Below are 21,856 nucleotides of genomic sequence, written 5' to 3' on the forward strand. Positions count from 1 at the left end.
TTATAAGTGTCTACTTCTTTGTTCTAAACCACTATTTACTGATCCACATCACTACAACGTACTCTGTATGCAGACTGCCGCCTATTAACTGAATCACCAGTTCTTAGCCAGGTGATATGAATGGAGCCTCTAGCCAAACAGCTACCTTGCAATGTGTTCAGCTGAAATAAATGAAACAATTTTTCATAAGGGACTCAAATACTTTAGCACAATATATTGTTTCAGCAATAATGGAAAGACTGGGGACAACTCCCTCTCAGAATATTTATTTATAAGGTCTGGGCCAGGCCAAAGCCAGGATCTAAGAACTCTATCCTGGTCTTCTACACGGTGGCAGGGGCCCAATTATTTGGGCCACCTTCTACTGCCTTCCCAGGCACAGTGACAGAAAGCTGAATTGGAGGCAGACTAGACTCAAACCAGCACTCAGACATGGGATACTGGTGCTGAAAGAGGCAGCTTAACCTGCTGTACAACAGTGACCTTCTACCATAATTTTGAAACTTAACTATTTAGATATTTGCTGAAAATGAAATGATATCAAGATATCCATTATGATGTTGCTTACAAACACACAGGTACAGCTACTATTTCACTGTAAATATTTCTATTTTATATTAATTTTTATTAACTCCCTGCGATGTTGGCATCCCATATGGATACCGGTTCAAGTTCTGGCTGCTTCACTTCTGATCCAGCACCCTGCTAATGACCTGGGAAAACAGCAGAAGACAGCTCAAGTGTTTGGGTCCCTGTCTCAAAATGGGAGAACTAGAAGCAGCCCCTGGCTCCTGCATTGAATAACATAAGGATTATTTATAATCATTACTGAGTATTACTAACTTTTTTGATCCATACTGATACATGAAAAACAAATTCTATCTTTCATATTTTGAATTTACAAAAAATATTCCCAGGATACACGTAATGCGAACAGCAAAATACAAAACAAACCAAAAAATCTTACCACTTGTATTGAAAGCCATGCAGCACACAGGCTTCTCATGGGCAGGGAAGTGGGCCACAATACCGTCGCTGTCAGAATCCTCACTCACAAGTACCTTCACAAAGGGAATAATGATAAATGGAGGTTAACAATTCCTCACCAATATGTGAAACTGAAGTTTATACATCAATATCTGTGAAAAAATGACATGCTTCTAATATACTAGAAGACATTCCTTTTAACTTAAGGTGAACATTTCACTTTGGAATAAGGAATAGATACAATATGGCCCTAGCAAGCAGATCAAGTACAGAAAATAAAATCACATGGAGCTTTATTCAAAGACAGGCAACACTACTCTTAGGATGTTACAGACTCAGCTGGAAAAACCACAGATGTTTCTCAGTATGGTGAGACAATGCCTCAGAGAAATCAGTAGCTTACAAATTGAGAGATCTCCTTAAGAGGGGATGAGATGGCGCCAGTATTGTGGCACAACAGGCTAAGTCAAGGTTTATGACGTTGGCATCTCATATCAGAGTGCTGTTTTGAGTCCCAGTTCATCTACTTCCAATCCAGCTTGCTGTTAATATGCCTGGGTTCATGCAAGAACAGGCCTAGCTCACATCTGGCTGGTGCAAATGTTTGGGGAGTGAACCACATTTGTAAGACTGATCTCTCTGTCTCTCGCCCTCTCTTGCTTCCTCTCGAATGAATCTTAAAAAGGGACAACAAGATGAAGTTCAAGATGAAGCTAACATCAGTTCCCTATCCACATCAATTTGTGAACCAAAAAAAGTTTATATTGTTCATGCCGTAATTGAAGATGATCAATGATTAACAGCAGAAATAAAATCAACATAACAAACCTCTCAAATGATGGAGCTCATACTATTCTGACTAAAAACCAAAATGCAGCTAGCTTTCTGCTCAGTGGAGGCCACAGCCATCCTGCCCGCAAGAGTAGAGCTTTCAATGAAAACCGTGAAAGTCAGTTCAAGATCACGAAGCATCTCTTGAGATGAAGCATGGTGTTTCAACAGGATCCCGAAGACAAAGCACAATCACACCAGTGACTGACAGCAGCTCCAACACAACCAAAGCAGCCTGATCAAGGCAAAGGGCACAGCAACAGTTTTCAGGGCACTCCAGGTATTCTGCAGGTAGAATCTCTGGAGGGCCAAAGAACAATACCATGCATTTATTGTGCGCGTGTTTCAAGAAAGTCAGAGCTTTACAGAAAACAGCCAGGAGAGTATCACCAGAGTGCTTCTCTGTCATTCAATGGTCCTATTCATGTCTCCAATCACACAAGGGCAATTCTGCAAGTGTTTTGAGGGGAAATCATTAGGCATTTACATTACAATTTGGATTTGGTTCCTTCTAATTGTACCCACTATTCTTCAGATAATAAAGCAAAGAAGACTGCACTGACATAGTGGAATTTACAGGAAATGAATGAATTGAGCTCCCTACTAATATACCTGGGAAATAGAGAAAGATGGCCCAAGTATTTGGGCCCTTGTCACCCATATGGGAGACCCAGATGGAGCTTCAGCCTCTTGACTTCAGCCTGGCCCAACTATAGCTGTTGCAGCCATGTGGGAAGTGAACCACTGGACGGAAGATGTTTTCTTTCTCTTTCTCTCTCTCCTCCCACCCCCACCTTTCAAATAAATTTTCTTTTTAAATGGGAGGTGGATGTGAATGTTTTTACTTTTCATTGCATTTTCCCCTAAACACTCTGTACTACTTTCTACTTCTTTCATGTTTTCAGCTGAGAAATCAGCTGCCTATCATTATCTTGTTCCCAGGACTATAAAACATTATAGCCACACTGGAAAATGGTTACTTGCAAAATGCACAGTAAGACAACTCAGGAATCACGTTTAGGCACTCAATACAGAGAAAAATATCTATTCACATAGAAATCTTTACACAAATGTTCTTGTCAATATCCTTCAACAAGTGAATGGAAGAACTAATTGGAATTCATACAAAGGAATACAACAGCATGCTGAAGTATGAGCTACATGCAACAACCTGAATGGACTTTAAGTACACAATGCGTGGAGAAAATAAATCAATCCTAAGATGTTACACATTGTCTGACTCCATTTATAGAATGTTTTCAAAATCAGAAAATCATTGAGATGGAGAACAGGCTGTTAGGAGAAAAGGATGCGGGTAAGGTGAAGGATGGGCACAGATAAAAGGAAGCAGGCTGACCCTCTAAGAATGCACTGATACCTAGACTGTGTCAAACAAAAGCACATTATTGGTGCAAAATGAATAAGCCTTCATTATATGAACAAACACCTCAGGAATCATTATTATAAATAACACTTCTCCCAGGGCAAGAAATAGCTCAGGTTTATATCAATTGGAGGCATTTTACTTCCAGTAGAAAATTTGCCACATTACTAACTTCAATTATATAAATGTGCACAACAGAAATCACACCACTTAACCTACCTTATTAAATAAAATCTTTTAAATAACATATGAAAATGCCCCAGATAAAAATAGACACAAAGTCAATCAAATCCATTCTTCCTTAATGCTGTCACCACAGGATGATCAACTGCCATAAAATCAAACTAATCAATTTAGCACAAGATAATGAATCAGATTTTATACCTACCAATATGAAGATGAAAATATCATTATTAAAGGCTCAAAGAATTTAAAAAACCAAACACAGTATAATGTCAGATCTTGATCCTGAGATGCTCATATACAGAAAAAGAAAAACGTTGTAAGTAATGCTAAACACCAGTGGCAAAGGCTAAATCTTAAAAATTTACAAAGTTAACCACTTCAGTCTTCCTAATACAACCTAGAAAAAACTAATAACAGCCTTGTATTCCAAATAAACTACTTAACAGAGAAAAAAATCTTATTGATGAAAAACTGATTAATGCTACCAAAAGACAAAAAGCATTATACTGCAGGAATCTCCTTGTCATAAAAAATATGATTCTTTTAAAATGTAATAGCAACTTATCTGTTAATATAAATGTTTTGCCTCTCTATTCTAATAGAATGTTTTAATCAATGTGAAATTTCAGAATACTTCATAAGTGGGAGATACAGCTCCCTCTCAACAAAAAAATAAAAAATTTCACATTGAACAACATTTGAGATTTTAAACTTCTTAAAAAGATTACATTTATTTATTCATTCATTCATTCACTCATTCAAAAGGCAGAGAGACAGAGATATCTTCCTTTGGTTTACTCCCTAAATGCCTGCAATAGATGGGGTTGGGCCAAGCCAAAGCAAGGAGCCAGGAAATCCATCCAGAACCCAAAGATTTGGACCATATCCTACTGTTGGTGCATTATGAGGAAAACTGGGATAGGAAGCAGAAGTGGGACTTTATTCCAGGCATTAATGTGGGATTTGAGTGTCCAAGCAGTGACTTACCAACTTCATCATAATGCCGCCCCATAATCTTCTAACATTTCTAGGATATCTCCCAATAAGCATAATTATCTGTTTCAAGTGTTACCAATACACTCATCAGAGAAAAATGAACTTCTGAATCTCAACAACCTACAATTTCAATACTATCAAACTAAGAATTCCTATTTTTTACGTCATAAAAATATATAAGAGAATTGAGAAAATTAAACTCTATTTGAAAATATAAGGTCTGCTTTTTTTTTTTTTTTTTTTTGACAGGCAGAGTGGACAGTGAGAGAGAGAGACAGAGAGAAAGGTCTTCCTTTGCCGTTGGTTCACCCTCCAATGGCTGGGTGCTGCCGCCAGCGCACTGCGCCTATCCGAAGGCAGGAGCCAGGTGCTTCTCCTGGTCTCCCATGCGGGTGCAGGGCCCAAGCACTTGGGCCATCCTCCACTGCACTCCCTGGCCACAGCAGAGAGCTGGCCTGAAAGAGGGGCAACTGGGACAGAATCCAGTGCCCTGACCGGGACTAGAACCCAGTGTGCCGGCACCGCAAGGTGGAGGATTAGCCTATTGAGCCGCGGCGCTGGCCAAGGTCTGCTTTTAATATAATTCTTTTTAAGTCCTTGAACTTCAATATAATTAAATAAAATTGTTAATGCACACTCTGGGAGGCAACAAGTGATAGTTCAAATACTCGAGTCCCTGCCACCTTTGTGGGAGAACTGAAATAAGTTCCTAACTCTTGGCTTTCACCTGGACTGGCCCCAGTCCTGCAGCCCTTTGAGGAGGCAAACAGCAGACAGAAGAGTGTGTGCACTCTCCCTCTCTCTCTGCCTGTGAGAGTAAAAGTAAATGAGTTGCAATACTGAAAAGGAGGGGGAGGAATTTTTACATGAACCCATCCATATCAGCTAACACACACACACAGTCTTAAAGATCAACTGAAAAGTGTGTAGTGTTTCATTAATAAACAATACAAGCCTCTAGCATACTTTGTTAACTGTAAAGTCAGGACTGGAGAGGTACAGATATATTACTATTCAGATTTCAAATAAAGTCTGAAGAGCAACACTTCTGTGAACCAGGCAAATTTATTCACTCAAAAGTTCAAAGTTGTTTTTACCTGCAGTAAAATTCACTTTTCTTGAGGTTCCACTACAAGAATTACTTCTTACAATAAGAAACAGCACATGAGTAGCTGCTAAAAGCAATTTTTCAATAAGATGTTGAATTTTGTATACTGGAAGCAGATTTTCATAAAAGATTATAAACTTTTAAAAATTAATGGTTTAAAGGCTCACATATTTCTAAGCATTGTGTTCTGAATTACAGAATCAAAAAACTATAAAAACTAAAAAGAATTTTATTTCACAACTACTATTCTACTCAAAAGTTATTCAAAGAATCAATTTTGGATTTTTTTATGGCATGCATAGTTTTTCATAATATGTGTTTGCCTTGAACTTTTGCAGAATTTTCTGAACCAAAACAAACAACCACCAATTGCACTCTACGTCAATTTTTTTAAGTACCTTTGTATTATAAGAAAATCAGTTACAAATTTTGATGTTATTCACTAAACTATGTCCCTTGCAATCATGGTCAATTATTTTTGAAAAATTCTTCCATATATATTTACTATTGATTGCATTTATATACAACCTTTTGAATTAATAATAATTAAAATAATAGGTCTTAACATGTTAGTTTCTATTCTTTGACCAAAAAAATGAGATCTAAAATAATTTCTAAACCTCCAAATGACCCCCTAGGCCAAATTATTTTGGCTTATCTTGATCAGATCCCAATCTCGGCAAGTAATTTGCAGAACCCAAGTTCTTCCTACCTGCCCCTCTCCAACTGTTTCAGTATCGATCACTGTGATAATTCCAGGAACCAAAGGACTCCTCCGAGAGTTACTGTGGATGGCGACATCATCTTCTGTCACACCTGAGGGCAGCGTGCCTGTCAGCTGAGTGACCACTTTCCCAACCATTGTCAAGCCACTTTTCAAGGTCTGCACAATGAGAGGCAAAAAGTATGTCTTCACATTAACACATGGTTTCTGAATAGAAATCTACATATAATTAATTATTCAATTCATTATATTAGTTTATAACTCATTACATAACAGTAAACAGCCATAATTTACATAGGCACAGTTAAGATCTCCATCACATAAGGATATCAGTGTATTTTATAAATGTATATATATATATTTTTTAAAGATTTATTTATTTATTTGAAAGTCAGAGTTACACAGAGAGAGGAGAGGCAGAGAGAGTGAGAGACAGAGAGAGATCTTCCATCTGCTGGTTCACTCCCCAGATGGCCACAACGGCTGGAGCTGCACCAATCCAAAGCCAGGAGCCAGGAGCTTCTTCCGGGTCTCCCATGTGGGTGCAGGGTCCCAAGGACTTGGGCCATCTTTTACTGCTTTCTCGGGCTATAGCAGAAAGCTGGATCGGAAGTGGAGCAGCCGGGATTCAAACCAGGGCCCATATGGGATGCCACAGCACCGGCCCCTAAAAATATATTTTTATTCTTTCCTCTTAATGTATATATCTTTTTAAAATACGTGACATAGCAAGAAATAAGAATCTATGTCGGAGTTCTACTGTTTTTAAATATTATAATCTAACATAATATCTATTTTTTATCATTACTGAAACATGCAGAATACTCATGTACAAAAGCCTAGATTCCAATGTAAATCTATACTATGCTGTTATATAATAACTGTATTCCAAGACTCAACAAGTGTAAAATATATCGATACCACTTGTCCAAGATATTAATTATTAGATATATGAAGTATCATAAAATTAGTTAAGAGGGTCCATTTCTATCACCACAGGAAACAATTCAATGTAGTGCATCTAATACACAATTTTCACTAAAGATAACTTAAATGTGTAAAATTACCTCATATTTTGTCATGTACACAAATTAGCTTCCCAAGCATTCAAAAAAAAGTGAAGGTTTTTTATTATTATTATTTGAAAGTAAGATAGCCAGGGCCATGCTGCACAGGGGATTAAGTGGCTACCAGCATCCCATACTGGAGCACCAGTTTGAGTTCCAGATGCTTTGTTTCTGACCCAGCTCCCTGCTAATGAGCCTGGGAAGTCAGCAGATGACAGCCCACGTACTGGGTTCCCTGCCACCCATGTGGGAGACAGAGAGAGTCCCAGGCTTCTGGCGTCCACCTGGCCTAGTCTCAGCTTTGGCAGCCATCTGGGGACTGGAACGGCTGATGAAGATCTCCTTCTCTCTCTGGCCCTCCCCCTCCCACTGTAAAATGTTTTTTTGAAGTGACATAGTCAAAACAAACAGAAAACTATTGTCAGTAATATTCAGCTGAAGAACTGATTTACCATTAAGGCCATTCAAAGCAGCCCAGATTTTGAAAATATATGGAAAACTAAATATTAAATACTACACATATCTTTTTTCAGTTCTCATGTTGTGAGGAAAATTTTTACTAAAATAATTGAAATTAATCAACACTGCAGTGAGTCTTTTCTAAAGTAACTATAGGGAAAATATTCTCACCTAAATTCTTGCACACACTGGAGCTAAATTTAAATAATGAAATTATTACATACTCATACTTGAAATGTAATTTATGAATAAGTACACAAAGACAGTTGTTTACAGAGGCTCAAAAGTGATTCAGGAAACAACTAGGGGGCAGGAACAGTGATTAGGACACTGCTTGGGATACCAGCATGCCATATTCCATATCAGAATATTTGGGTAGAGTCTCAGACCCTCTGCTTTCAATATAGCTTCCTGCCAATGTGTACCGTGGGAGGCAACAGATGATGATTAAAGTACCTGGGTCCATGTGGCACATAAGGGAGACCCTAAATGTGTTCCAGTCTCCAGGCTTTGGCCTGGCCCAGGTCTGGCTGTACAGGCATTTCAGGAATGAACCACTGGATAGAATACATTGGTCGATCTCTTTCTCTGTCTTTCTGTCTGTCTGTCTCTCTCTCTCTTTCTCTCTCTCTGCCTTTATAATAAATAAATATTAAAACAAAAAAAATAGATTAGAAGGGAGAAGTATTTTCCAAAGAAATGCTCCACTGGAGCCGGCACTGTGGCGTAGCAGGTAAAGCCACCACCTGCAGTGTGGGCATCCCATATGGGTGCCAGTTCAAGTTCAAACTGCTCCACTTCTGATATGGCTCTCTGCTGTGGCCTGGGAAAGCAGGAGAAGACATTCCAAGTCCTTGGGTGCCTGAACCCACGTGGGAGACCCGGAAGAAGCTCCGGGCTCCTGGCTTCAAATTGGCGCAGCTCCAGCCGTTGCAGCCATCTGGGGAGTAAACCAGCAGATGGAAGACCTCTCTCTCCCTCTCTCTCTCTCTCTCTACCCCTCCCCACCTCCTTCTCTGCCTCTGCCTCTCTGCAACTCTGCTTTTCAAATAAATAAATCAATCTTTAAAAAAAAAACTGTTCCACTAAAACACTAGTAATACGTATATTCTCCTATTGTAGCCATGTGCCTTGGCACCTTTGCTGTGTGCTAGGGACTGGTCAAGTTCCCAACATAAACTACTTGTATTTTTTGGAAGAGAAATTGGAAGCTTCCAGGGAAGGTAAATGAAATGGTAGCTCAAAGGAGTGCCAGAGCACAGAGGAATGCAACACCAGAGCCTCGCTGTTCACCACTCTCTTGGACGGCCTGGTAATCTGGTCCTGTTACCACCTGTGTTTTAAAACTTCATGAATATAAACCATCTGATGGGAGGAAGCAAAATCAGAAATATAATAATGTATCCTACTAAATACTTAAATAAAATGACCAACAAAACCGTCTGCTGAATTCAAGTAAATTTATAGCAGACCGACCCCAAGAAAAAGCCACAAATCAATTGTAACTGTTTTGTTTAGTGCTAAAAACTCAAACTGCAGTGATTACAAAACACGTTAGCATTCTTCAATTAGCAAGCAAATGTTTGTTTCAATAATTCACAAGAAATGACTTACACAACGTCTGTTACAGTGTTGTCAAGTAAGCCTGGGAGAGACCAACTGAACCAGGCGCCACTGTGTATCGATGTCAAGAGCTGGCCAGGAAGCACGATTAACCTCTGCAATGCCTCAGCTGATGCACTTACTCCATTAATGCTAATGGAGATGCTCCCACTTACATGCAGCTATCCCGTTATCAAAGGAATGCCTTTTAGTTTTTAAAGTCTTTGGCTGTATATTCTATTCTCTGCACTTACCCCTGAGCCTATTAGTTCATGCTCTTCTACCAATGAATAGGAACAAAATGAAAAGAACTAGAGCACATCAAAGTGTAAAGTAATGCACCAAAGCAAACCACAAGATAGCAGTGACAAGAAAACTAAGAAAATGATCCACAGAGATGAGGAAAACACCACAATAGTTCACATCCAAAGGGTTATATAAGATGAAAAGTTCTGTATAATTTTTAGGAAAAAAAAAAAAAAACCTGTGACTGCTGATGGACTGATCTTACTGGTGGACAAAAATCTAAACCCAGAATTTAGTAGTCATCAAGTGTGTAATTTGCATATTAAGCTACAAAATAATAGCAATTATCATTGCTCATTAAGTATGGGGGGACGAGGAAGGAGTGCTGAAAAAAGATGTTTGCTTTTAGGATAAATTTGTTTCCACATTAGAAACAAGCACATTCCATTTATTTGGCCACTTGATTTTACTAGTCAGTGTACACACATACCTGATAAACTACCTAAATATATACAAAAAATGATCAAGGATAAGCAAAAATTAGAAATAAAGAAATCTAACCTGACAAAAGGGAGACAATAACATAGACTGAATATCATCACCACAGTCTAAGTTATCCAAATTTAAAATCTTATTAAATCCCTGATTATTTTTCAAAAGACGAGTTACAAAACAAACTTCATGGTACCCAAGGGCACTTCAAAAAGTTTAAGTAAAAATTAAATTAAAAGATAAGTTTAATGTGCTGCCAAAAATTTTTGAAATCCCAGCACAGTTTTTTAAAATTTCATTTAAGTTATACAAGTTTCATGTATTTCATATAGCATAGTTTTTTAATATGCATTTTCCATGAACTTTCTGAAGAAGCTTCACAAGAAAGCTAATTAGACTACAATGAAAGTGTGAGAAAGCCCACTATGACCTATACTTCAAGTGAAAGTGGTACTTCTGTTCTGTTGCAGGCAGACTGGCCAAAGGGTCACTAGTCATCTTGAACCTTTCCCAGGCCATATCAGGAGTCCTCGCCACCCATTAGCAGCACTAATGGAGCTGCTCTCACAAAAGCTGTTGGTTGTCATAAAAAGGTTATCGAACAACAAAAGAAAACACAGGCATTTTTACTATATCAACTGACCACGAGGGGTTAAAACATTACAATAAGACAGTTACAAAGGAACTAGAAAATAAGGAGCAAAATTTTATAAATATATACAAATAATTGGCCACACCATTTTCAATTTTTTCCTTTATCACTACCACAGAATTTTCCAAAATTTTTATATTCTTTAAAAGGAAAGCCAATCAATTGCTATGAAAATTGAAAGGGAAAAATTAAAACTATAGGGATTACTTTTAAGTACTACCTGGATGGATATCCAGAAAATGTAGAAATGATTACTCCTTCTAAGGAGCCCCAGGTGAAAAGACAGTAACATTTACTCCTACAATAATCATTCTATACAACAAATGGGTAAAATATCTCTATGAAGCCACATAGGAAACTGCTTTCAAAAAGAGAAAAGAATGATTGCTCTTTCAGAGAAAATGATTTCATAATGAAATGAGTGAGAAATCATTTAAGCACTTTTCTTAACAAGCACATTCCTTGTTACTTTTCAAAAGATATTGTATTACCTAGAAATGATTAAAATGGCAGTATTTCCTATGAGAACATTTATTTTCTATTTTCTGTAATGACAGGCTAGATAAACAGATCAATCATTCCAATGAGAACATCTAGGAAAACTGGAGAGAATACTATAAAATGCTGCTTGAAGGCACTGAATTTTTAACAAGATAATGAAAAATTACTAGGTCAAAATCCAAGAGGACAAGGATATTCAGAAATTCCAGCTGAGCAATTAGGCCTAGAGGTATTTGTTGATTGCAGAGGGAGCTGCTTAGAGAATAAACAATGCTTATGATAAATCTAGAAGTAGGTGGTCATGAACTAGATTCAGAGTCTGCCTAGAGGGTCTACCTAGTTAGAGTCCCTCTTTATTTTGGGTTGAAATATAGAGAAATACAGCAGAAGAATGAATCTGTACCAATATTTAGCCATGGCTATTTTGGTGACCTTCATTTAAGTAATTTAACTATCAATTTCCCAAATAGGATTAAGATGATCCAAGATCAACAATATCTGAAAATTCCATTATCACCCAAATTAAAAATTATTTACAAATATTTTTAAAATAAATTCTAAATTCTAACAAACAAGGAGGGAAGATGTCATCATGAATGAGAAGTAACAGAAATAAAAACAGAAAGAGATCCAAAATAACCCAATATTGGAGTTATCAAAAAGACTTTAATAGGAACAGGTTTACTATATTTAAATAAATTTGACAAACCTAAAAAAATGGAAATGCAGAAAAAAAGAAAATATTTACTAGAAGCTTTTATAAATGACTATATGCTCAATTTTACTATAAACTTTTATTGAGATAATCATATAATATTGTTAAATGTGGCAAATTACACTCATTGATTTCTACTGATAAACTGATTTTATAATTATCTCAAACAATTTTTACTATAAACATTTCTCAGAATATTTTCACATAAGTTCATAAGCTGGAAAAGACTATATTTCTTCTTTGTTCATAATGGTATTATCAAGTGTCAGTATCAAGGTACAGTGACAGCATAAAACAGTAGTAGGCATAGTCTGAACTTTTTTATTCTCTGGAAGAGTTTTGGTAAAATTAACATTATTTATTCTGATATATTTTTTCATTCTTTAACTTAAAATTATGGAACTATTGAAACCTATGCATAGCTTTTCATAATACATTCTTTCTAGGGAATTCTGGATGAGCTTTTGTATGCACGGATTTCAAAACTTTCTGTGCCATTTATCACAAACTTTTTGATGTGCCCTCCTGTGATGAGCCACACTGACCCAGTTATGTGGGACAAATAAATCCATGGAGATTCTAATGCATGAAAAACAGATCTCCTTATTACATATTATAGATAAAGTAACAAAATAGCACAGAAAATGCTACTGATTCCATCTTCCACTGCTGCTTTTTGAAGTAACTATAATTTTAGCACACATAAGAGGAGAAAAACAAGCATTCTCTCAAAGATTTCTGAAACGTAAAATGTATAGTGCTGTCAGCATGAAGACTTATTTATTATTTCCCTTTTGAATGAAAAATATGTAATTCTTCTCTCATCAACAGAGGAACACATTCTAAAGAACATCATGTAAGCATTTGTGATCAATCTTGAAGTATTTTACATAAAACAGTGTGACCTTTGATTCCCTCTCTGTGGTTTACTTTAAACTGTTGTTCTTTTGTGAACAGTTGTGCTTTCTATTACATGCTGTCATTTAGATTCACTCTGTCATCCCTATTATTAGAATTGTTTTGTTGTATACTTCACAATTCAAAAGGATAGTGGTTATAAGAATACCTTATAATCAGCATAAAGTTTACCAGCCATCATCAAAATTAACCCTCAGACACACAAAAAAGAACTCACTTGACAAACATGAAGGGGGCAGGCAGCCCCTTGATACGAAAGAATCTTTGAATGTGCCAGGGGATTGCCTCAAGTTTTCTTAAAGAATGATACTCTTTCAAGTCAAGAAGACTCAGAAATGTTCAAAGCTGCACAGGGACATCAGTGTAGGTAAAATGAAGCAAATCACAAAGAATCCAGAAGCCACTATTTAAAACATGTAAAGTTGCTTTCAAATGTGGTCTTGGATACCAAACTTTAATCTAGCTAGCAGACTTAAATACTTAAAATTGGGTAAGTACAAACTCTCCAATCGCAACAACAGAAAATAAAGTATTATTTATAAACCATGAAAGAATACATAACAAGTCATTTAATCACTCATTCTCCATACCTACAGAAATATTCTGATTTACGTCTTAAAAGTTATTCCGTATTTGTGAATGACAACGGAGGGGCAGAGTGAATACAATTCAGGAGAGAAACTTGGTAATTACTCCACATAATCACAGCTCCCAGAGACTGTGGAGGTACTCACTTTGGCAGCACTAATGACTGTGGCAGTGTAAGACTGAATGTTGTCTCCACAGGCTCCACCACGGGACTGATGGCATCGAATCAACTGGGAGTAAAAAAAGAGAACCAGAAAGTCATTTCTATTAAACTGTTTAAGTTTACAGGCTATTAGATAGAGCTTATTCACCATGCATAATGATGGTGGTGGGTGGGAATGTTTGCATGAGTGTATTTCAGACAAACAGCTGAAAGCCCTGCTGAGACACTTTTACCCCTTTTTATAATCTACTGGTGCCACTCAGGCAGTTTCATGCTCAAATACGGTTTTAATTACAAGATGAATAGTCTTTTTAAGAATTCATAAACTCTGAAATGGTAGGATTTGGAATCTGGCAGCCTTTCCACAAATAAGTTTTAAAAACATAATCAAAGTACGTAAACATGACTTCCAAACATTAAAATATTTGACATGCTAGCAAATTGGATGTTTTGTCTTTTCAATTCCTTCACAAAGATTATAAAAGAAAACAAAAAACATGCCAAGGATTTTACATATTTACATTCTTAATTATCAGTGGAAAGGTGGCACAAATAATGTACAAATCAATGATGACATTCATGCTAGCTGACCACTACATAGGGCTTACTTCTTTTACCATTAGGAGTAAAAAATAAAATGCCCTTATTCTTGCTGCCTGTACAATAAATCAACCTGTCAATTTTCAAAGTTAATTGCTACTATGACATGCATGATTCCCTCATATGCTAAGCAACAAATCAGGATTAAATTCTCTACTGGTACTACACTTACTATATTTGGAAAAAACAATCATTAGCCAGATTAGTATGTTTGCATTTTTAAAAAATAAAATGAGACTAAGTAGAGTATTAGGAAAGCACCCAATTTTAATAGGTTTTAAAAGCCCCAGGAATCCAAAAAAAAAAAAAAAAAAAAAAAAAAAAAAAAAAAAACTACATCTCCCAAAATGTAAAAATAAAAACACATTACATAATCTAAAACCAGGCCCTTTGGTGAAGATTAACTAGTAATCCTTTTATTCTTAAATCAAAATTTTCTTCATCATTGACATTACTTTATTTTAATCCCTGAAAGCAATATTAATATATTATAACAGAATGGAATACATTTAAAACTCTGATATACAAAGTCAAGCTATTTTTTAGGCAATGTCTGTTATGTCCACACTATATGGTTAAGTAGATTTTAAGATGGTGACAAATTTTCTAAATGATAAGTGCTGGGTAAATGTGTTTTTTTTACATAGAATGAAATAATGAATTTGAAAAGTGATTATTTTGGCTAATAAAAAGGATCTCTCCCTCACTTATTTGTTTATCCACAAATACACAATGAAAGTATTATAAAAATTATCCCTCTGCTGCCTCCTGCTGCATGAGCAAAGAAAGGCAGTATTTTGTAAAGACTCATCTACTTTCTACAATAATATCTACTTGGATATTACAATATCCAAGGACAAGCCTACCCTTTCAGTTTAACAAGTTAACATGTCTACCTTCACGATAAACTATGCCAGATTTGGGGCTACAACTCGGACTCGTGAGAAAATTACATTTGTATCTTGATTCAACAAATTTATAGCTGAAAAGGAATGTACTCTATTGTAAAACTCTATCAAACAGACTAATTTTCCTAGAAATATTTGAAAGAATAAGAGCAGCATTCCAAACAGCACATATACTACCATGAAATACTAAAATACATCAACACATAACTACACATGAAATAAAATCATAACTAAAACGAAGGTAAGGTGAAAGAAATGTAAAGATCAAATAAAAAGTCATGAAAATAACCTAAGAATACTGTATATACATGTACACCTTCAATTTTGGACAGCAATGAGACAGGACGTGATGGCAGAAACATCCGCAACAACAAAAACCTGGCCTCTTTTTATCTGGTATCGTCAAGCAATCCTGAAGGTTTTTTTTTTTTTAAATATGTAACAAGTGAGCCCAAGAGCTGATGCCAGGGTCTAATATGCAAGATAAGAGGTATATGGATATGGAATGCATAATTTATAAACTACATAATGTGTATAATCATATGTAGACATACAAGGGAACATGTGTGTGCATGTGCCCATTTGTGTGAATAGCTATTAAGTTGGTGTATATATGTCTCCCAGCTCTTCCCTGAAAGGGTACAGAAGTAAGAATCGATACACTCCAGGAGAAATAAGCACACTTATCAGACTATGATTATTCTCTAGCACCACTGTTCATTAACAAGCACCCATAGGAAAGTGAGGAAAAAGCAGATTCCAAGGCTGAGGTAAAGGTAAATATAGAAGAATCTAGACATAGTCTTAAGCCAGTGAATAAGGAAACAATTTTGTGTTGCTTTTTTCTCTTTTTTAATGATGAGAATATTTGACAAGGTTTTCCATTGTTTAACTAGAAGCGGCTTCCATTGTTTAACTCTGGGACATTTTGAAAACCATAATAATTAAGGATGATTATAAACTACAAAACCACTGAAAACAGAAATCTGTATCAAAAATATAGATACATAAAAAAATATGGACAGACACAAAAGAGAAAAAACGAGCAAGGTGGAAATTCTTGTTTACAATATATATCAAGCAAATAAAAAACTAAAGTCATTGTAATTTTTAAAAACTATTAATGGATAAAGAGATTTATACTCTTTACAGTATCAATGACGTAAAACATTGTGGACTATCCTATAGTTAAAGAAGGGCATTCCAGTAAAATATACTACGTTATCCTAAATCAGATCCACTCTATGGCACAGGAAAAAATCCTACAAATAGCATTACAGGACTAATTGAAAAAATCAGAATTTGGATGGTAAATTAGATAACTGTATTTCATCATTATGAAAGTGGTTACTAACTAATGTTTTTAGAGTTGATCATATACAGAACTTACTCTGAAATGGTCCAGAGGACAATCTGTGTTTGTGACATGGTAAAAATACACTTAAAAAATGGCTCTGAAAACGAAACTCTACCACAAAATAGTTTATGCTTAAGATTTTATTATCAAGAGGATTTTCATAAAGCTGTAACTCTAAAATTTAATTTAATTTTGCAATTATACACTCACTCTAAAAGTTAAAATGGAGACTGATAATAAATAATAGCTCATATGGAAATATGATGCAAAGACATTTATGCAAAAATATTTACAGATGACAGAACAACCATTTGATTGGGAAATTCCCTGAGAATGTCACTACTTTGCCTGGTCTCTTTACACAACAGCAGGTATTACCGACATGCATCTCTGTAAAGGCAAGACAAGTGGTGCATATCCAGGCTACCAATCTATGAATAGAGATCCTTCCCTACAAAAACAAAGTGTAACTCTTGACAGGGCACTGCCAATCCAAGACAGACAGTTTCACACACAGGAAAACACATCTACAAAAGCCAAGGGACAATTCATACATCTTCTTGGATGTCCCCAGAACACAAGGGAAAAGCATTAGGATGTAAACATGAGCAGACACATTTATGTCACCACATTTAACTCGATGCCTCTTGTCTTGTTTGAAAAAGTAATTTGAAAAGAACGAGCTATGAGATACATGGCAACATCAAGAGAACAAGCAGGAATATTCAGTAAGAGGCATAAAAATATTGAACTATTACAGACTTTTCAAATATCAAGGAGTTTATCTAGAAAAATAATCTGTCAGTAGTTCCTTGATTCCAGAGCTAGAGATTTACTAGCTCTGTGGCTTCACCAAACACTCACTTTACTTACCACATCCTGATTTTGTCAAGAACTATTTTGTATTATTTCATAATATTTCCAAGATACAACTATGCAACTAGCAAAATGATACCAAAATTACTATTCTTTGAAGTCTATAATATTCTTAAGTTTTCATCACCCAGTCACATACAGAGTTTCAAAACAGGATTAAAAAACTATTGCACTTCTTAAAATTTATCTTTTGCCTTGAGTTGGAAATAAAACTCTTAGTATAAAATACAATATTTTCACTTACTATGAAGATCCTAATAAACTGATAACTGAAAATCCATCAAATCATGTATATTTGTGACTTAATCATTTAAAAAATGAATGGATCCCTACTAAGACCTACTTGCTCATTTATACAGTCGATTAGATCATACTGGACCCAAGGTTTCCAGCCCACCAACGAAGTTATTTTTCCTCCTAATTTTTAGTTTCACAGAAAGTTGACTTTCTATGGAAATGTCAATGCTTTAATATTCAACATTAATAAACATTTATAAAACTAAGCTTAGAAAATTTAGATTCTACAGAATCTTGATTTAAGGACAACTGATAAACATATGTGAACTCTTAAAAAGAATCCAATGATTGCAAAATTGAAACCATCTGAAAACAAACAAATAAACAAACAAAAAACTCATTCTTTGTAATCCCTAAACGGTTTATATTTTTATTATGGAAAAGCCTTGCTGCAGTAGAAATAACCCAAACATGGGCCACACCTTACCTTGTTCTCTGCATAAGCAAGCCAGCGGCTGCCAAGAGCAATAGGGTTCATGTTTGGCCCTGGACAAGGGTAACAACCTGAAAAATTTCAAATGAGAGTATTGAGATGTTTCTTTATAACTTTTCTGTTGGTGTATCACATGTGGACTTCAGAAGAAAAGAAAAATCAAATGGTTATTTTTTTCAAATGGCATGTAAAGTTTCGTTAATACTAGTTATTATTCTAATAGGTAGATTACATGGATATTTTTCTCCTTAGTTTCTTTTTGGTTTTGACTGTGTTCGAAAATAAAACAAATCTGGGATGAACTGGTAATCACTTCTAGTGAAATTTGGCATTTTATACAGTTTTATTTTGCATTTTATTAAGTTATTCCTGAACAATGCATTAAGGAATTTAAGGGCAAAAGATGAATGAGACAATCAGACATACAAGAATCCTTTAAAATGTTATGGATTGGCTGGTGCCCTGGCTCACTTAGCTAATCCTCCACCAGCAGAGCCGGCACCCCAGGGTTCTAGTCCCGGCTGGGGCGATGGATTCTGTCCTGGTTGCTCCTCTTCCAGTCCAGCTCTCTGCTGTGGCCCAGGAAGGCAGTAGAGGATGGCCCAAGTGCTTGGGCTCTGCACCCGCATGGGAGACCAGGAGGAAGCGCCTGGCTCCTGGCTTCAGATCAGCACAGCGCGCCGGCCGCAGCACACCGGCCGTGGCAGCCATTTGGGGGTGAACCAACAGAAGGAAGACCTTTCTCTCTGTCTCTCTCTCTCTCTCTCTTTCACTGTCCAACTCTGCCTATCAAAAAAAAAGTTATTTATGAAATGGAATTAAAAGATAATTTTTAAAGACTTTTTTTTTGACAAATAGAGTTAGAAAGAGACAGAAAGAAAGGTCTTCCTTCCGTTGGTTCACCCCCTAAAAGGCCGCTACGGCCAGAGCTATGCCAATCCGAAGCCAGGAGCCAGGTGCCTCCTCCTGGTCTCCCATGCCGGTGCAGGGCCCAAGCACTTGGGCCATCCTCCACTGCCCTCCCGGGCCACAGCAGAGAACTGGACTGGAAGAGGAGCAACTGGGAATAGAACCCGGCGCCCATATGGGATGCCGGTGCCACAGGCAGAGGATTAACCAAGTGAGCCACAGAGCTGGCCCCAAGACTTATTTATGTATTTATTTATTTGCTTGAAAGGCAGAGAGAGAGATTGAGGAAGAGAAATAGCAAGAGAGACTTCTTCCATATGCTGGTTCACTCCCCAAAAGGCATCAACAGCCAGGTCCAGGTCAGGGTGAAGCCAGAAGCCAGGAACTCCATCTGGGTCTCCCACAAGGGTAGCAAGGGACCACTTACATGGATCATCTTACACTGCCTTTCCAAGACCATTAGAAGAGAACTAGACTGGAAGCAGAGCAGCCAAAAATCAAACAGGCGATCCAATATGAGACAGAAGCTTCACTAGCAGCGGCTTAGGCAGCTACATCAAAATGCCAGCCCCGAAGCAAACATTTCTGAAATCCATGCAAAGTTTTTTTATAGAACTCATTTTCTTTTTGAAAACTTCTTGCATATCTAAAAGGAAATGATGATGCCACACTGGCAAACATTAAACAACAGTACTTAAACATAGAGCTAGTGAGCTAAGTGTGCCTCAATAGAAATATGTTGGGGAAAAACATAATCCTGTGCATTTATGTTAAGCAGCCGATTTCACCTGTCTTGTTTCCAGTCTCAGCCAATAACAGATTGAGCAATGATAAATATTTATTGTTCATGGGCCAGTGCTGTGGCACACCGGGTTAGCATCCTGGCCTGAAGCGCCAGCATCCCATATGGGCGCCGGTTCAAGTCCCAGCTGCTCCACTTCCGATCCAGCTCTCTGCCATGGCCTGGGAAAGCAGTAGGAGATGGTCCAAGTCCTTGGCACTCTGCACCCATGTGGGGGACCACAAAAAAGCTCCTGGTTCCTGGCTTCAGATCGAAGCAGCTCTGGCCATTGCAGCCAACTGGGGAGTGAACTATCTCTCTCTCTGCCTCTCCTCTCTCTGTATAACTCTGACTTTCAAGTATATACATAAATCTTTTAAAAAAGTAATGTTCATTATTTTCTACCTTTCTGCAACTTGATCTGAATATGCAAAATTACCAATTTGTGTCTATTTTGTTCGTCACTGAATTTCCACTTCTTAGAATAATGCAGGATACATACCAGATACTAAATAAATTCAAAACAATACTGTACATAAGAAAATTTTTTCACATATCAAAATAATATATTCAGGTAAGCAGCGTATTTATTTTACAGCAATCCTCACAAGGAAATCTTTCTTACCCGTATATCATATGCTTGCCTGAATTCAGAACACCTTTATGAGCAGCATTTGCTTATCATACCATTTGTGTCAAATATTATGCACACAAGAACTAAAGAAGCACACATTGAGTCCAGACTATGGAGCAGCAGGTTAAGCCACCACCTGCAATGCTGGCATCCCTAATGAGCACTAGATTGAGTACCAGCTGCTCCATTTCTAAACAGCTTCCTGCCAATGCCCCTAAGTGAGCAAAGGAAGATGGCCCAAGTGTCTGGGCTCCTGTCACCAGTATGGAAAACCTGGATGAAGCTCCTGGATTCAGCCCAGTCCACCCCTGGCCTTTGCAGCCATTTGGAGAGTAACCCAGCACATGGAAGGTGTTTCTCTCTCTCTCTCTCTCTCTCTCTCTCTCTCTCTCTCACTCTCACTCTTTCTGTAACTCTACTTTTCAAATAAATAGTTTTTAAAAAGCACACATTGCTGTGGCTTCCATCACAGAGTAAGATTGAGTTCGGCTTCTATTTTGGATTTTTATTTGGTAATGAAGATAATGAAGCTACAATTTTTAAAATGCAATGTGAAAATCCACATATTAGTGAAAAAAACTCATTTTCTTGCTTATTGTTTTGAAAATCTATGCTATGGGGGCCGTGCTGTGGAGTAGTGGGTAAAGCCGCCACCTGCGATACTGGCTACCATGTGGGCTCCAGTTTGAGAGCTGGCTGCTCCAATTTTTTTTTTTTTTTGGACAGGCAGAGTTAGACAGAGAGAGAGAGAGAGAGAGAGAGAGAGAGAAAGGTCTTCCTTTGCCGTTGGTTCACCGCCCAAATGGCCGCCATGGCTGGTGCGCTGCGGCCAGCGCAGCGCTGAACCGAAGCCAGGAGCCAGGTGCTTCCTCCTGGTCTCCCATGCGGGTGCAGGGCCCAAGCACTTGGGCCATCTTCCACTGCCTTCCCGGGCCACAGCAGAGAGCTGGACTGGAAGAGGAGCAACCGGGACAGAATCCAGCACCCCGACCGGGACTAGAACCCGGGGTGCCGGCACCACAGGTGGAGGATTAGCCTAGTGAGCCATGGCGCTGGCTTTTTTTTTTTTTAAGTTTTATTTATTTTACTTGAAAGTCATAGTTACATAGAGAGAAGAGAGGCAGAGAGAGAGAGGAGAGGAGAGGAGAGAGAGAGAGGGAGGGAGGGAAGAGAGAGGACTTCCATCTGCTGGTTCACTCCCCAACTGGCTGCACCTGCTGCACAAATCTGGAGCCAGGAGCTTCTTCCAGATCTCCCGTGTGGGTGCAGGGGCTCAAGGACTTGGGCCATCTTCTACTGCCTTCCCTGGCCATAGCAGAGAGCTGGATCAGATGCAGAGTAGCCAGGACTCAAACTGGCGCCTACAGGGGATGCCAGCACTGGAGGTGGCGGCTTTACCCACTACACCACAGCACCGGCCCCTGCTCCACTTCTGATCCAGC

At 37.6% G+C, this 21,856-nt stretch overlaps 1 protein-coding gene across 15 annotated transcripts in view; it reads right to left on the bottom strand.

Annotated features, from left to right (window-relative positions):
• Positions 1 to 21,856, bottom strand: part of BCAS3 (BCAS3 microtubule associated cell migration factor) — a 607,306-nt gene that overhangs the window by 425,489 nt on the left and 159,961 nt on the right. For all 15 annotated transcript variants that reach the window (XM_070061000.1, XM_070061002.1, XM_051824721.2 and 12 more), the window contains 4 exons: positions 18,085 to 18,161; positions 13,603 to 13,686; positions 6,205 to 6,375; positions 968 to 1,061 (listed from right to left, as the gene is read on the bottom strand). In XM_070061000.1, the coding sequence (XP_069917101.1) occupies positions 968 to 1,061; positions 6,205 to 6,375; positions 13,603 to 13,686; positions 18,085 to 18,161 (426 nt within the window). The remainder of the gene's footprint in view (positions 1 to 967; positions 1,062 to 6,204; positions 6,376 to 13,602; positions 13,687 to 18,084; positions 18,162 to 21,856) is intronic.

The sequence above is a fragment of the Oryctolagus cuniculus genome, chromosome 17 (genome assembly GCF_964237555.1).
Source record: "Oryctolagus cuniculus chromosome 17, mOryCun1.1, whole genome shotgun sequence".
NCBI lineage: Eukaryota > Metazoa > Chordata > Mammalia > Lagomorpha > Leporidae > Oryctolagus > Oryctolagus cuniculus.